Source organism: Phacochoerus africanus, chromosome 3 (assembly GCF_016906955.1).
Source record: "Phacochoerus africanus isolate WHEZ1 chromosome 3, ROS_Pafr_v1, whole genome shotgun sequence".
NCBI lineage: Eukaryota > Metazoa > Chordata > Mammalia > Artiodactyla > Suidae > Phacochoerus > Phacochoerus africanus.
Genome location: NC_062546.1, coordinates 67,679,361 through 67,697,136, shown reverse-complemented (window position 1 = coordinate 67,697,136; position 17,776 = coordinate 67,679,361). Strand labels below are relative to the sequence as shown.

Here is a 17,776-nt window from a genome sequence, read left to right as displayed (position 1 = left end):
CTTTCTATCCTTGGTGGGTGTCCTCTACCTCCTGTTGTCTCAGCGGTCCAGTCTCAGATGCTCTTTTGTCCTGCATCCCCTTTCTGGCTTCTCCTCTTCACTCAACAACAAACCAACCCCCCAAAGCCTGGAGTTTAGAAGAAAGTAGAGAACCTTGGGTTCTAAGAGCTTTTTGTTTTCTTTTTAAATTACCTTCTGACTCAGAATCGGGTTGATAGAGGATGACATCAGCCCTGTTCACCCTGGAACACCAGGGATAGATTCTCCAACAGCGAATTAATTGTCACACAATTGTGAACACTTTAAAGGTCAAGTGGAATTTGTTCTAATGGGCTTTTGTGTTCTCTTTTACTTAAAACAAACAAAAAAAAAGTACTTGTGTGCAGTGTTGAAATAGTGGCCACAAACAACCTGGGTTTCTGCAAGTAGAGTCTCTCGTGCACCTCGGCTCCCTGCCTTTGAGCAAATGGTGCTGTCCCTGAGCTCTTGTTTTCCTGTGTGTATCCCAGTCCTTAACCTGCAGGAGTTTGCTGAGCATCAACCCATAGGAGTTAGGATTGTGCATTCACTCCCGTGAGGGCGGATATAGTGGGTGGAATGAGCCTGGGGGCATCTGTGGGGCCCGATTCAGATGCCCTGGCCCCATTGCTTCCTGACAGAGAAAGAAGCATGTGCTGGGCTTTCTTGTCCATAGGTCTTGGCTCAAAGCTGAGGTTTCTTCAGGGTCGGGCAGGTTGCTTAGAGCCACCTCCGTGCAGGTGGATTTGCTGGGTGATCATCGGCCATGATGGGGACCAGAGGGATCCTTGGCCTTGGCTTCCTTCCTCTTGTCCTCATACCTGAGCTGTGCTTCCTCCACAGAAGCTTAAGCTGAGGAAGCTCTTTCAGTGTGGGAGTGTGTGTTCAATTTCTAATATATAGAAGCTTTAGTGTTGTGATTGTGACCAGCATTCCCATTGTCTGGAGTTTGTGCCATGAATATAGAATTTGACAACAACAACCAAAAGGTGGAGACATTATTCTTTGGGTTCCGGAAAGCCTGTCGCATTCGTGGTTGTGTGGAAGCTCTCTCTCCACTCTGGCTGATGTTTTTATACCAGAGGAGGCCTTTCTCTGAGCAGGTTGGCATTTTCGAGAAAGCTAAAGCTTGAACTCCAACCCTTACACTGTAGTCATCAAGTTTTTGCTTCCTCCGTTACCAGGGAAACCATTACCAGAAGTCAGATACGTGCGAACATTTTCTCTTTCTTAATATAGCTTGACGCAAACTGTTGAGGGCTGCTAGGATTTAAAAAAAAATATCCTGCCTGCCACTTAGTTTTCCCTTTTCTGGCCTCCTGAGGGAAAACCCTGCTTTCTTTTCTGATTCCTGTTCACACTCTATAACCTCAGATCAGTAAAATGTTATATAGATTTTTTTTAGAAGACCCAACAAAACAACAAAAACTGGGAGTTCCCATTGTGGCTCAGTGGTTAACCAACCTGACTAGCATCCATGAGGATGCAGGTTCAATCCCTGGCTTTGCTCAGTGGGTTAAGGATCTGTCATTGCCGTGGCTCTGGTATAGGCCGGCAACTACAGCTCTGATTGGACCCCTAGCCTAGGAACCTCCATGTGCCCTGGGTGTGGTCCTAGAAAGACAAGAAAAACCAAAAAACAAACAACAAAAACTAACTGGCATCATAAAATTCAGAGGGACCAAAAAAGCAAACCAGCAAACCTAATCAGGGCCCGAAATAAATGGAGTTGGTTGCCTGGCTTGGTTTTTTTGGTTCATGACCTGGAGTGGACCTGCCCTGCTTTTAGGGATGAGGAGGACTTCTTTACGGAGGGATGGTGGTCCAGGACATGAAGGATCATCATTCCTCTTGTGAGATTTATATGTGGCTGAAGGAGGGTAGAGGGAAATGAGTGCTGAATATATTTTAATCACCCCTGCGGCTTTGAAAGAATTCCCACAGATAATCTTCAGCGCATTACAACCTCATCTGTCTGACCGTCTGTCTGCATGCCCCTGCCCATCCCCACCTCCACCCCATCCCTGTGTGAGAGGGAAGTGGCCCACAGTGTTGGGGGCTGGCACAGTGTGCTCATTGTGTAATTAAGAGAAATTCCTGAGCTCATGGCTGGGTCCTCTTGCTGGCCACAGAGGCATTAAATTTGAGTTGGGGGAGTTCCCGTCGTGGCGCAGTGGTTAACGAATCCGACTAGGAACCATGAAGTTGCGGGTTCGGTCCCTGCCCTTGCTCAGTGGGTCAGCGATCTGGCATTGCCGTGAGCTGTGGTGTAGGTTGCAGACGCGGCTCGGATCCTGCGTTGCTGTGTCTCTGGCGTAGGCCGGTGGCTACAGCTCCGATTTGACCCCCAGCCTGGGAACCTCCATATGCTGCGGGAGCGGCCCAAAGAAATAGCAAAAAAAAAAAAAAAAAAAAATTTTGAGTTGGGGCCCATTTGGTTTCTGGGCTGATTGGATTGTCACCATGTCTTTCAATTTACAGAGGGGGACCCTGGTCCCCTTACCAGCTCTGCACTAGCTCTGTTCAGAAGTTGCTCTGGTGTGGCCTTCTCTCAAGAACCCTCCCCAAGCAGCCCGATGAGGCCAGGGTTTAAACTGACCCAAATCATATCCTCAGGAGAGAAATTCTACTCTGCTTTCTCCAGAGACCCAGGGCACAGTCACACCAATGTTTTTTTACTCTCTTGACTGATCTCAAGAGATCAACGTAGAGAGGAAAACTCAAACATCCTTCTGCTAAAAAGAAAATGCCCTGCTCATATCTGTCTTGATTTCGACGTTACTAGGAGGAAGTATGTCTGCCTCTTTCTTCATTAATATATTCTGTAGGCATGTGAGTCCATTTCTTTTTATTTGTGAAGCAGTGGAGGCTTTTATTTCTGCTTTTATCTCACAATTCTACTTAAAATGCAAATGGAGTTGAAATACATCATTTGTGTGAAAAATGAGATGGGCCCATTTGGAAAATGTAATTTTAAAATAGGCAACCAGCACTGGCATACAATCAAAGCAATGAGTTAATTTCAAATTTTTTTTCTTGCTTGCAGATGTCCTTGAAGGTTATAATGGGACAATTTTTGCATATGGACAGACTTCATCAGGAAAAACACACACCATGGAGGTAAGATTGCAGCGTGCTGTGGTGCCGGTCTCTGAGATGATTGAACAGAAGTAGTGCTTCCAGAAAAATCTGAGGTGCCTGTGGCTTTTTTTAACTGATAATAGAGATGGTGAAGGGCATGGTTATGTTTGTGTCACAATTTATTGTGTCTTTGAGGAGTTTTAAAAATAGTGGTGAGAAAGAAAATATCAGACGTTCAGTATTTTACTATTTATTTATTTAGTTAGTTAGTTAGTTATTTTTGGCCTCACCTATAGCATGTGGAAATGCCTGGGCCAGAGATTGAACCTGTGCCACAGCAGTAACCAGAGCCATAGCAGTGACAATGCCAGATCCTTAACCTGCTGAGCCACGAGGAAACTCTGGAATTCAATATTTTAAAAAAGGCTTTTGTTAAAAAAAATTTAAAAAATCTTTTCTTGATAGCCCTGTCAAAATAATAATAATAAATTCTATTTAAAATAATCATCAGGGAGTTCCTGATGTGGTGCAGGGGAAACGAATCTGACTAGTGTCCATGAGGATGTGGGTTTGATCCCTGGCCTTGATCAGTTGGTCAGGGATTCAGCGTTGCTGTGATCTATTATGTGGGTTGCAGATGCAGCTCTAATCTGGTGCTGCCTGTGGCTCCGATTCGACCCCTAGCCTGGGAACTTCTGTATGCTGTGGGTGTGGCCCTAAAAGTTAAAAAAAAAAAAAATCAATAATAAGCTAAACAGTGGTGTGAGTATCCTTATGGAATGCAGCCCCAATCCTGCTGAGAAAGTTTGTTGTGAAAATCATTTATTCCGGAGTTCCCATCATCTCTCTGCTTAAGGACCTGACATTGTCTCTGTGAGGATGTGGGTTCGATCCCTGGCCTCACTCAGTGGGTTAAGGATCAGGTGTCCTGCAAGCTGTGATGTAGGTTGCAGATATGGCTTGGATCTGGTGTTGCCATGGCTGTGGTATAGGCCTGCAGCTGAAGGTCCAATTCAGTCCCTGGTCTGGGAACTTCCATATGCTGCAGGAACAGCCATAATAAGAAAAAGAAAAAAAAATCATTTACTCTAAGAAGAGTCTCTGGGGAAATGAGTTTCTTCTGAAGAAATAAAAAACGGTAAGTCAGAGGTTGAAAGAAATTGGCTTGTGGATCAAATTCAACCCATAGACATATTTTTGTTTGACCTGCACAGTGGTTTCTTTTTGTTTGTTTTTTAAATTGCAGGCAGTGTTTGAAACGGGATGATTTCAAACAATTCTGTTTCCAACTTTGGTTGAAAATTCTGAAGATCTAGAAACTCTGGGTGAAGTTTCATAATAATAAAAAGTGGAAGCTTCCCTGGAGCAGGGGTCTTAATTGCCTTATTCACCTTTTTATTTACATTGCTGGTGTGTGGGGCAGTGGCTCTCATTAGGAGGGCTTTAATAAAATAGCAGTGAAAATAATAGGCTCGTAGTGGCCCTGGCCGACCCACAAGTGCGGGGCCAGGCCCTCCATTGTGGGGCCCTACTCCCTTCCACGCACATCATGAGCAAATGTTCACTGTCCTTCCTTGGAAACTTACATACCTGGCCCCTCTGTGCACCTGAGGGTGTGACCCCAGCTCAAATTGTTGGCCTTGAAGCTCTGTGGCTCCAGACAAGGCATGCCTGCAGAGAAAATTGGCCCCCTTTACCTCTTCTTTGCCTGCTTTTTACTCTGGTTTCAACCCCTAGATGGACGTTAGGCTGGATAATTCTAAAGGCTGGGCCCATCTGACAGGTGAGGAGAGGCGAAGAGTGGTTATTATGAGAAATTGCACAGAGGAAGTTTGGGAAATTGAACAGGGTAGATGAATCCTTAATCCTTCCAGCTGAAGTTTTTCATTTATGGTCCCCTCTTGGGAATGTCACTGAGACGGCTGGTGCAGAATCAGTTTAGCTTATGAATCATTCCTACTGAAGAAGAGATTTCAAAGGCACGAGGCTAAACTCCTCAGGCTCTGATGTTTTGCTCCCATCAATTTCAAGGGTGGGGTTTGACCCTGGGGGTTCTCATTCCTGTTGTGTTGACTCAATTTCCCCCCTTTTGCTGGAGACCAAGTAGTTTAGAGACTGCATGGATCCAAAGAAGCACAAGATTTATTTGCCCCTCTTCTTAATGGAGCAGGACTGTTCCCTGACCCCTGAGCCTCATCTCTCTCCACCTCCCCCTCTTCTGCCATGCTCCTTGGAAGTGATGTGCGGGCATGAGTGTCCCCTGGCTCCAGCCTGGCCCCTTGCCTGCCTTTCCTGCTGGGCCCCAGACCCTCAACCTTCTAGGTGCTAGAAAAGCTACAGGGGTACATTTCTTAAGTTCTGTCCACTTCAGTAGCCATGGACAGACTCCTTTGGAGGTCATAAGGCATGAGAAATAAAGGGAGAAAGAGATTTGGTTTTTTTTGGCTGTGCTGTAGCACACAGAAGTTCTAGGGCCAGGAATCGAACCCGTGCCACAGCAGTGACAATGCCAGATCCTTAACTTGTTGAACCACTAGGGAACTCTTGAGAGAGAGATTAAGAGATGGCTTCTTATGAGGGACTCATTCTCTAGTTTTTTTGAAAATTACCAAATAATACACAATACCCCAAAATGCAATATTTAGAAGCCCTCTAAATCTTACAGAATGCTTACAAGAGTGACCTTTTAAGCTCTCGGAGTAATTCATCTTTGGGAAATAGAAGGTATTTGCTAAATGTCAGAAATTTACTTGGTAAACCATCAAAGGAGAGACCTGTGCCCAGAGTACAGTCCTCGTTTGGGGTGTGTGTGTGTGTGTGTTTGTGTGTGTGTGTTTGTGTGTGTGTCAGGGAAGCTAGTGTGAGGGGACGGCAAAGTATGCCTGCTCTTTCAAACCAAAATTGGAGTTATCTTATTAAATGTGAGCCTCTCTGTGGGGCCAGAGGGACTCATGGAGACCTAAGGGAATGGGATTTGGTGCCGGCCACTCTCGCACTTGCCCACATTCTGTCACCTTTCCATTCTTGTCAGTTTTATTTTATTTTATTTTTTTCTCTTTTTGCCATTTCTTGGGCCACTCCCGCGGCATATGGAGGTTCCTAGGCTAGGGGTCTAATTGGAGCTGTCGCTGCCAGCCTACGCCAGAGCCACAGCAACACGGGATGCGAGCCGCGTCTGCAACCTACACCACAGCTCACGGCAACGCCGGATCGTTAACCCACTGAGCGAGGCCAGGGATCGAACCCGCAACCTCATGGGTCCTAGTCAGATTCGTTAACCACTGCGCCATGATGGGAACTCCCATTTTTGTCAGTTTTAAAAGGCTTATAGTAAGGAGTTGCTTTTCTTTATTGTGACTTTGGCGGATCACACCCTTAAGCCCACGGGAGGAAGGAGTGGGTGGTGGGATCCTTTCCTAGTACCTTCTCCCCCTCCCCAACTTCATCTGGTTCTTTCTGAGGGTGACTGTAGTAAGGGGATATTTTACAGGAAAAGAGAGGAAAGGATGAGCACCAAGCTGAGGTCTAGAGACTGTAGGAGACCAGGAAATCCAGGACCCTGGAATGCAATTAAATTAAAAAAAAAAAACCCTGCAGGACTCTCACCATCTGAAAGGAGGATTTATATACTCGGCATTACACATTGTGATCTTTTAAAGGCTTTCGGAAGGGGGTGTCAGCTCCCTGAATGGACAGAGCTCTCACATTTAAAAGCTGTTTTTCATTTTAATCCTCCCATTTTGGGTCTGACATCCAGTGGTGATTCCATTACCTTCTATTGAGGGGAACAAACAGCTAAGCCTATATAAAATTGGAAAGATTAGCTTCTGAGGATGGTGCATTTAAGGCAGATTTTCAGCGCAAATATGAACCCCTTGGCAGTGCTAGTGCTAAGCTCCATGCTGGGCCCAGCTCCCGTGGCCTTGCATGGCTGGGGCTACTGGGTGCTGGTTGCACAGGGATGAGGGCTAGGCCTTTGTCCTGCATGTGGCGCTGGGAAGGACTCCTCTTGGCCCTGGGATCCGCTTGGCCATTGTCTCCTGCACACTGACTTAGATGCTGGAGACATGCTGTGTTTTTCCTTCTGCCCAAAGGGCCACCTGGAGGCCCTGGACGGTGCAGGCTGCTGTGCCACCCAGGCTCTGCCAAGTGATTTTTAATGAGCCTGTCTGAGGGCATTGGTGCCCCTGGGCGCTGACGGGCCCCCCTGCCCTCCCATCTCAAGTGTTTCAGGAAACTCTGTCCTGCTTGGGAGGTTGAGGAGGCCACTGGGGCTGGAACAAAGCAAGTCTTGTTCCATGGCCAATGGCCTGGGTCTGGTTTCTGCTTCACACATGCTCCGAGAGGCTGCCTTCCAAAGTGGGAAAAGGTTTTGAAGAGGATTATACGGGATGCGAGTATTAAAATGTGTCTTTTTCCTCTCTGAGAGAGACACGATGAGGCAGCCTTACATTCCTTTGCTGCTCAAGTCCATCTCTGATCCTGCAGCCAACGAAACTTGCCTTTGTTCTCTGAAGGGACATATTCTCCCAGCTCCTAGCTTTGTTCTAGCACAGCCACCTCGGCTCCTCTGCCCATGTCCTTTTTGTCCATCCTTAATCTTACTTGTCCCTCAAGATTTGGTGTCTCTTAAGGAAGCCATCCCTTGTCACCCCAGCTGGTGCGAAAGCCCTTTTCTGTTCCCTGAGTTTCTATAGCTCTTTGTTTCTTTACCACCTTTTATTGCTTGATTGCCTGAGCTGACCGTTGATTGTGTGTGTGAACATGTGTATTTCATTTGCAAAGCGATCAACATAAAAGCAGTGAAGACCTTTATGGAACACCTCTCTGTCTCCCACATACCAAAGACCTCTACACCACAGATACCACACACATCCATCCCCCCACAACACACATATCCACACACCGCTCACACCCACGCACTGAATATACCACCCTTAACACAAATACACACAGTGCACATGCATAGCCACACCACACACACTAGCACTTCAGAAACCAACACTGAACACCTACCCACGTGACACATATCCATAGCACACCCTCCCACACACACTGCATGCACATCCATCATACCCCACATTCACATACATATTTATGAACACTGCACAAATCAACACCACACGCACACACAAACATGCACACACACGCGTGCACACATGTGCACACACATGATTGTTTCGGCAGCCTCTGAGGCCCTCACCACTCTCGGGTTTCTGAGCTAGAGCAAGCATCCCAGCCCTTAAACCTGTGGTAGATTTGGGTGTCACCCTCACTATGGGGTGGGGAATTATTATGCCTTTTCCAGGGAATGTGTGCTCCTCATCACATGATTTTTTTTGGGTGGGGTCTTCAGGGAAACAAGACAGGGAGTGTCCAGACTCATCCCGGTTCTGCCTTGGTTCTTTCCCTGACCAAGGCAGACAAAGGGTGTCAATACTTGTGTGAGCCAGGAATCAATGGGAGATGAATCTGTTGAAAGGGAAAGCATCTAGGGAAACAGCTTTGAGTCAATTATAAATGATTTTTGGATTATCAGTCATCTTTCCTTGGCTGTGGGCCACTGAGGAGAAGCTGAGGGATTACGATGAATTATGAAAGAGCTGGGTGGGGGGAGCATTCTTTGGACTCTGAGTCAGGTCGGCTCAGTGGTGTCATGACATTTGACAGGACAGAGATTTGTGTTTTCACTGTACGATTTCTGCCAGCAATTTCCACCATCTAGAGCCTGTGGGACCCAATATTTGATTTGTTCCATGTTTATGATGGCCAATGAGAAGTGAAGGCTCAGTTACTTGGTTTTGTTTTCATAAGAAAAAAAAATCTGGGGTAGAAATGTGTTTTCAGACTCTTCAGGTCAAATATACCACCACCGCTTAATTAAGAGCTAAATAATAAAGCTAACGTTGATTGTCACTAAACACATTATATATACTATTTAACTTAAATTCTGTAATAATTCTATGCAATAGATACCATGCCAAGTGTCATAAGCAGTAGGAAGAAATACATATGCACTGGCCATCCTGTCCTTAGAGAGTGTACAGAAACTAAAAAACAACAGAAACACATTATGTGATTTAGGATTCTTAGCAGATGAAGCATGCCGGGAGAGTACCTGTTTTCCCAGTAAGAGAGCTTTGCCGGAGGACAGATGTGTCTGAATTCAGCTTTTCTCCTGCTTTGCACAGTGTGGAAGGTCAGGAAGTAGGTGGGTGAAGGAGGATTCATAATGTAAAGTGCTCTGGGGTCTGGAGTCAGTGCCAGGGCTCATGTGACTTCTTGCTTTTGAGAACTCAGATGTTGGCTAGAAAGCCACCCTGTCAGAGAGACACTAAGTAGTGTACTCCTGAAAGAAAAAAGAGGGCTCGATTGGGGGAAACCAAGCAGATCCTACAGGTATTGGGCAGATTTGGAACAAGGGTATATGAGCTGAAATTGTAATACTGTTGGGCATCTCGGGAAAACTAGAGAACAAACTGGGTTTTATGCTTTTCTCCTAATTCCATTTCTTCTTAGAATTTTAGAACTTCCGAAAGGCAGAGTCATTCTCTAGGAATACAGTGGCTGGCAGTCACTTTAGCTGTGCAAACTCTGAGTTTGCGCGCTGACAGGTTGTTTAACGTACAATTTTAAGTGTTCCTTTGAGTGTGGCGTAAAGAAGGCTCTCTGCCATTGTACACCTAGGTCCGTGCTAAGCCTGTTGCTTTAAGCGTTTCTAGAACTCTTCTCTAGGAATTGCTTTCAGGTCCTAGGGTACATCTTTTTGAAAGTTTTGTGAGGCAAAAAATTTTGGATGTTGAAAATGGATTTAGTGATAGTCAGAATAACAGAAACATTTGTTTTACCTGACCTGCTATTTTATAAGCAGGTTTACATATTAGAAACAGTCAGAAATTATTTGGAGCAATTCAGGCTGGGAATTATAGATTTTTTTTCTTTTTATGGACATGCCTGTAGCATATAAAAGTTCCTGGGCCAAGGGTTGAATTGGAGCTGCAGCTGAGGCCTACACCACAGCCCCAGCAATACTGGATCCAAGCCACATCTGCAACCTATGCTGCAGCTTAACAGCAATGCTGGATCCTTAACCCACTGAGAAAGGCCAGGAATCGAACCCACATCCTCACAGAGACACACTGGGTCCTTAAACTTCTGAACCACAACAGGATCTCTAATTACAGATTTTAAAAAGAGATTGATAGGAGTTCCCTGGTGGCTCAGTGGGTTAAGGATCAGGTGCTGCTGTGGTGGTTCGCTGCTATGGTGTGGGTTTGATCCACGGCCCAGGAACTTCCTCATGCCACAGGCATGACCACACACACATAAATAGAAATTGATAAATTGATTGTCTTAATTGGTTTATAAAGTTCAACTGATGATATTTGGCACATCGGGTAGATCTGCAAGGGATCAAGGAGTGCCTGCATGGGTGCCCCTCTGGCATGGAGTCCTATTTCAGGAACCCAGGTATGGGCCCCCCTCTCTCTCTCACAGGGTGCCCAGCACTCTTTAGCTTCTGTGTTTGTGTTTTCCACTTACTAGGGAAAGCTCCACGACCCTCAGCTCATGGGCATCATTCCAAGGATCGCACATGACATCTTTGACCATATCTATTCCATGGATGAAAATCTGGAGTTCCACATCAAGGTAATGCTGTTGATTCCACCCCAAGAGAAGAAACCGGGTCCCTCACTGTGCTTGCTTTCCTCTTCTTATGTGCACAAGGAAGGTGATTTTATGTATTTTAAATGACATTCCTGTAGTCAGCAGAGCCATGTTTATTATTTAAGGTCAGTACTGAGGAAATCTTGTGATACAGTAAAAGTGCGTTTTAGGATGGAATCATCTTAATAATTGTCTGAATTCTACCCTTTACCCTGTGGGTTTCTGTAGATTTGACTGGCCTGTGTCCATGATTGGGTGAAGACTGCGTTTCCCAAAGTGTGTTCAATGGAATGCAGTCCCTCATATGACTACTAGGTGGTGCTACCATGGAAAAGGCTTTTGTGGTCATATAAACTTGCAAAATGCTGAACAATGTTAAATTTGCTACAAGCCTAAATATGCAGTTGTGTGATGCACTTCTTCAATGGGGGCATGTCATCTATTACATTTCCATTATTTGACTGGACATCCTTTTCCTCCTCAGAGTATGATAGACTAGTGTTTGGAAGAGCACCCTCTGAGAAGCACTGGGAAAGGGAATTCTTCTCTTCCTTGTTTTTGTTTGTTTTTTTAAAAAACCCAGAAGCTATGCTCTGGCTTAAATTTGAATGGAAAGCGAAATTTCTACTTTTCACTAGCGCTGTGAATTCATAGCACTTGGTATCAGGGATATATTCACTGGAGTTCCTTTGTTTGTGGGTGACTGAAAGCCACTTGTTTAAGCAAATAGAGAAAGTTGTTGGAAGAGACAGAATCTGATAGCAGGTGAGGGGGTGGGGGGTTGTGGAGAAACAAGAAATCTAGGCACTGCTTTTCCTAGTTTTTTTTTTTTTTTCTTTTTAACATAAAAAAAATTGAGGTGTTCCCATCGTGGCACAGTGGTTAATGAATCTGACTAGGAACGATGAGGTTGCGGGTTCAATCCCTGGCCTTACTCAGTGGGCTAAGGATCCAGTGTTGCCATGAGCTGTGGTGTAGGTCACAGACACGGCCCAGATCCCGTGTTGCTGTGGCTCTGGTGTAGGCCAGCAGCAACAGCTCTGATTAGACTCCTAGCCTGGGAACCTCCATATGCCGTGGGAGCAGCCCTAGAAAAGACCAAAAAAAAAAAATTTGAGATATAGTTCACATACCATATAATTAACCTTTTTTGATGGGTATAATTTATTGGGTTTTAGTATCTTTTCAAAACTATACAGTCATGATCACTATTTAATTCCAGAACATTTCACTACCCCCAAAAGAAACTCCATACCTTACAGTTCCTGTGTTTTTGCCCTCCTGCTTTATTTCTTTCCCTTATTCCAGACCATCTTTCTTTTTTGGGGGTATGGGAAAGAGGGCAGTATGGCAGCTCCTGCTCCACATTCCCTTAGTTCCAGTTCCTAATCCTCCTGGGAAGGGCCCATTGGCCCAGCCTCTAGTAGGTGACCCCCTAGCTCAGATTAGCTGTGTCCAGGATGCACTTGGCTGGTGGGGTCCCCACCACAAGTGACTGGAGACGGGGTTGATGGAGGATGGGGAGGTGAAAGGGGCAGTTCTAAGAAGACTTGGAGCTAGGCAGATGAACCCTGAGGCTGATCATCCTCAAAGGCTGGGACCCAAGTGCACGGGCTCATCACTTTAGAGAGGAGGAAGCTGAAGTTCAAAGCTGTAGAGCCAGAGGGCCTGAGTGACAAGTCAGGTCCTTGGCAGAGTTGAGATTAGACTCTTGATCTGACCAACCCCCATTACATTGTATTCCACCTTTTCTTACTTCTGGTGGGTACCTTCCCCAAATTATATAAAAAGAAGGCAATAACTCTTTGCCCAGTTATAAACTACATCTAGCAGATGTTTTTCCCTGCAGCTCCCTTTGTTGGCTAAAGCCAGCTTCTCCTCCTTGCTAGAATTCTTTATATCTGAGGATACAGAGGCTTGTTGCTTTGATGGGATCAAGATTTAGGCGCTTAGTGCATCTTTAAGGCTGTTTGCATTTAAATCCCTTAACTACTGGAGGGTTCTTATGGGATAATCCTGGAGTAAGATGTTAAACCAATTATTGCCCTCAAAATAGGGTCTTGTATTAGAATCTTATTAAGATAAAAACAGCCCCAGCATGAAGGGGGAGAGGAGGAACAACACTCAGGTCTAGGGCTGAATCTTATAGTCCAGGTTCCTGTCTTGCATTTGTAGTCATGCTCCCTTATTTCACAAATAATACTCCCTATTTTAAACTGAGTAAGGACAGTTTTAATCAAGAAAAAGAGGCTTGATTAAGGCAATATTGAAAATCTGTTCCTTAAAGTAAGTCTCATAGAGATATTAAACATTATTTCTGAACATGCTTTTCTTACTGCCAAACAATACTTATTTATCTTTCTTCCATCTGGTCTTACAAAGTATTTGAAGTGACAAAAATAACAAAATTAACTCTCCCCAAAGGCAGCCACTATCTGCTATCATAAAAAGAAATTAATAAATCAGAAATCTCTTTCTACTTCTATAAAATGTGAATAGGATTCTCATGGCCAGATTTGCTAATATCTAGGTCACGACTGGTCTTCAGGTATAAATAATTTTCCCTGTGACCTAGGGAAATAAGGGCACTTGTTTAAGACCTCAAAGATAACAAAAAAGCCTTAGTGAAAATCAGACAATTCTGAAATACACAGGATAGATTGGAACCAAGGTTGAGTGGGCTGCAGAAGGTCTGGGTTACAGATGTCAAAGGTTAGAGGCCAAGTAGACCCCAGGATTCTGGTCACAGGGAGAGGTGTCCAGAGTGGTCGGCTTTCAAAGATCAGGTAGGTGTGTCTGCAACAGAGATGGTCAGTGACAGAGCTATTTGACAGATGTTCAGAGGTTGGAAGCAGACAGAGGTTGTTAGGGAGAGGATGCTCAGCTTCAGATTCCAGGGTTTGAAGTCGGGACCCTGGATCGCAGAGAAGTGAGGACATCAGGAGGTTCTGGGCTCAGACACACACAAAAGATAATCAGGGCGGAGCTGGGTTGGGGCTAGTGCTGGGTTAGGGGGTCTTCACTTCCCCCTACCTGGAGGCAAGACTAGTCCAGAGCTGGGATGTGGGGGTGAGATTTTACCTGTAGAGTTACATCCCAACTTTACAACTGTTTTACCAAGTTTTTAAAAAACACCTTTTGGGGTCCAATCCTCCATTTAGATTTCAAAAAAGAAACCCCAAAACCATGAACTTGAGGGAGAGAAAAATTGATCTGGTCAGCAGAAGGCAAGTCCACACTTGAGTACAGAATCCCAGAGGGAATTTTTGGTACCGTCAAATCTAATGGCTTCATCTGACAGAAAGCAGCATTGAGTTCTAGGGCCTTGGTTACTTGTGAATTAATATTCCAGGATCACATATCTAATTAAAGTTGTTCTCAGATGTCAGCCTGAGGTAAGATAAGAATCACCTGGGGAGTTTAGAAGTCAATTCTTAAGTCCTATTCTTGGAGATTCTGATTTAGTAGCGGGGTTCAGGGCAATTTAAACATCATTAATCAAGTTTTCTCCTGGGAGATGCTGATATAGGTAGTGCTGGGACTGAACTTTGAGAGTAATCAATTGGAAGTTTTCCTTTCCCTCTCAGTCCAATTGTCATTGATTAAATTATATTTTGTTCAAATTCTTCCTGGACTCCCCCAAACTGGCCACTGTCACCAACTCTCTCCCTGTTACAATTCTGCAGTTCCAAGCAAACTGCCCTAACCCCCCTCCCTACCTTCTTCATGTGAATGTTTGGAACATGTTCCCTCTCTGGTCTGATAAAACTGTCAACATCATGCCTAAGGCAAGGGCTACCGATCATTGACAGTTATACTGAGAGTATTGTAAAGAGCATGTTCCATTCCAGCTGTTGTCCTACCTAGAAGTTTGCTTAGAGCTCACTTGGGGGGAAAGGCAGAGTCCTCCTGGAAGGCTGTGTAGCGAAGATATAAATAACACCTGGCTGGAACCGTAGGGAACCCTAGTGCTTTGTTATGGGATGCAGACTGGCCCACTGAGCAGCACTCAGAGCAGGGGGACAAGCAGGGGAATCTGGGGAGTTGGCTGTAGCTGTGCCCTCTAGGACTCTGAATCTCCACTTTGTAGCTTCCCTCTGCTTACTCTTCAATGGCATGATAAAATGCTTTTACAATTTCTAATAGTGATGTTTTTGAAGGATGGCATTTCTGTTTTCAAAATCTTTTTTTTTTTTTTCCAGGTTTCCTACTTTGAAATCTACTTGGACAAAATCAGGGACTTACTGGATGGTGAGGAACCTGAATTCTAGTCCTTTATGTGTTCTGTAACTAAAGTCCAGGGAGGTTGAAATGATTTACAGCACTTCTGCTTAAGAAATTATAGAGATGTTCTATTGCCTTCAGGCTATCTGCTTATTTTCAGCCACGGCTTAAACCAGTTATTGCAAAGAGATTAGATTTGCCTATCTTCTGTAATAGTTTCTGTTTTTCTTCTAATATAGTCTTTAACTTTTCTTCTTTGCATGTCATCATTATCATCTCTGTAGTATCCAAGACAAACTTGGCTGTTCATGAAGATAAAAACAGAGTCCCATATGTAAAGGTAAGAGGAAAACTTGATTAATGATGTAGTTGATTTCTCTCCAGTCATTGTCTGAGTGTTACATAAGATGCCCAGAACATTATCAATAAAGTGCATATGGACATTTAATTGTATTCCTTATGTTTAATATTCATCTGGTTAAAAAAATCAACATTTAATTTTTTCAGTCATATCTATGTAAATCTATCACAGATGTCTAATCACGTGAGGTAGGAACTGGAGAAGTGAACAAACATTTATTATTCATATTTAAAGAGGCTTTGGTACTGAGTACAGTTGTCATACCTGGCAATTTGGAGAAGCCTAAGATAGCGTTACATCTATGACTCCAGTGTCTAAGTTAGTGGCTAAGAATGTAAGGCAAAGCAAGATTTCATCTATTTTTCTGTCATTGATTTTCTTTTTTATTTTCTGTCTCCTTTGCTATTGAGTATTGATATGTATTTAAAATCAGGCATTACTTTTATGGTTTACTTCTGGGTTTCCTAGGGTTTGTTCAGACTTCTTTTAAAGGTAACATTAAAGTTCTAGGTGAGGAGGAGAAGTTGTTGGCTTGAGGCTATAGCCTTTCTCTTGATCAGCAGCTCTAGAAGAGAAATGGGGAAATGCTTAACTGTTTCAAAGTATTGTTGCTTTTCAATTTTTTCAGTGATGAACCTGATCTGACTGTCTTGCAGGGGTGTACTGAGCGGTTTGTGTCAAGCCCTGAGGAAGTCATGGATGTGATAGATGAAGGCAAAGCAAACCGCCATGTGGCTGTAACAAGTAAGCCTGGTGTGGTGTTTCCCCTCCTCTAACTTAGGACACAAATGTCTGCCTACCAATCAGATTGGGTGGGGTAATGAGATCCGAATGGAATAATGAACGGGAAGGTGGTAGGAAAGCAGTGGCTCAAACCAGAGTGCCTGGGTGGCTCATGGGAAACAGCGCCTCCTGCTGTCCAGGGGACTCTTGGAAATGTTGGGGGACAGTCATTGGGCCTAAGCCTGAACACTGACAAAAACAACCAACCAGCCAACCAACCAACCAACCAACCAAAGGGGCTGGGAGGAAGTAAGCTTCTAGATTTATTTATTTTATATGTGTTATTGCTAAAATTGTTTTTTTGTTTTTGTTTTTAAATCCAAACAAGCAGACTCTATATGCCAGTCATACCCATGGAAAGAAATCATATTTGGTTCCTGCCCTCTGTAAACAAGGAAAGGAAAGACATGCGGGAGCTCAGAAAGCAGAGTTGGGAGTTTCATTGTAAATTTTGGATCCTTATTAATAACACACACCGTCAAGACAACTGATTTACCTTCTGGTTCCTCACTTGGCACGTTTCGGGGAAGCAGGTCATGTGGTGTTAGAGCAGCAGAGGTTCCATGAGAAGATGGGGGCTCTCTGTCTTAATTAGAGGAATATGGGCAGATGAGAGTGAGGCCCAGGTCCTTATGAAGAGGACCTGAAAGAACTAAGGATTTCTAGTGTCGAAGAGGGAAAAATATCTGAGGAGGGCATGTGAACAATGCAGTATTTCTTACCATATTCTTAACACTTTCAAGGTGCTGACATTAAGAATGAGAGTCAGCTTGCTTTGTTTGATCTGAATGGGTAGACCACCCAGGATTGTTAGAGCTGCAACAGATCTTGAACTACTGTAAGAACTCCAGTCCTTTTAGCTGCTTCAAGCAAAGCCTGCTATCTGGAGAGGTAGCAAGTTCTCCCCATGGTGTAGAAGAGATTCAAGTATTGCTTGGTTAACTGGTCTAGCCTCTTTAAGTCTCCTTCACCCTTTTCACCCCCTGCTCTATGATTCTTTGACCCAGTACTGTAATTCTCAACTGTTTCTCTACCCCAACAAATGTATCAGAGGGTATTCATATATATGGCAAATTTCATAGGTAAACCTAGACTTGCATACAGTGTAGGTTCAACTCTATTTTCTCTTCTGCTTACACATCTGGGGAAGAATGTAAGGCTGATACTCTTATAGCCTCTCTCATTTGTAAAGAAGTTTTGCGCTCTGTTTCTTAAGTTACTGTTAATCATGAATCATTCATGCCACACCTGACAATCCATCTCTTGGCCTCCTGGTTCACAACTGCTGGTCCAGATCATTATTATTTTTCTTATCATTCTGGTAAGGTGGGTTTCTTTGTTTTATGGTACAATATGCATAACATAAAATTTACCACTTTTACCACTTTAAGTGTACAATTTAGCAGCATTAAGTACATTGACAATATTTGAAACCATCACCACTACCTATTTCCAGAATTTTTAATCATCTCAAAGTGAAACTCTATACCCTTTGAATAATCATCCCCCATACTCCCTCCTCCCAGCCCCTGGTAACCACCATTCTGCTTTGTCTCAATGAATTTGACAACTCTAGGTACTTCATTTAAGTGGAAAAGTACAAGTCCTTTTGTAACTTGCTTGTTTCACTTAGCATAATGT

The 17,776-nt window shown here is 44.1% G+C and overlaps 1 protein-coding gene across 1 annotated transcript in view; it reads left to right on the top strand.

Annotated features, from left to right (window-relative positions):
* Nucleotides 1–17,776, top strand: part of KIF5C (kinesin family member 5C) — a 166,169-nt gene that overhangs the window by 61,640 nt on the left and 86,753 nt on the right. Inside the window, exons 3-7 of the mRNA XM_047771966.1 lie at nt 3,065–3,138; nt 10,645–10,749; nt 14,970–15,018; nt 15,276–15,331; nt 16,009–16,096. Coding sequence (XP_047627922.1) covers nt 3,065–3,138; nt 10,645–10,749; nt 14,970–15,018; nt 15,276–15,331; nt 16,009–16,096 — 372 coding nt within the window. The remainder of the gene's footprint in view (nt 1–3,064; nt 3,139–10,644; nt 10,750–14,969; nt 15,019–15,275; nt 15,332–16,008; nt 16,097–17,776) is intronic.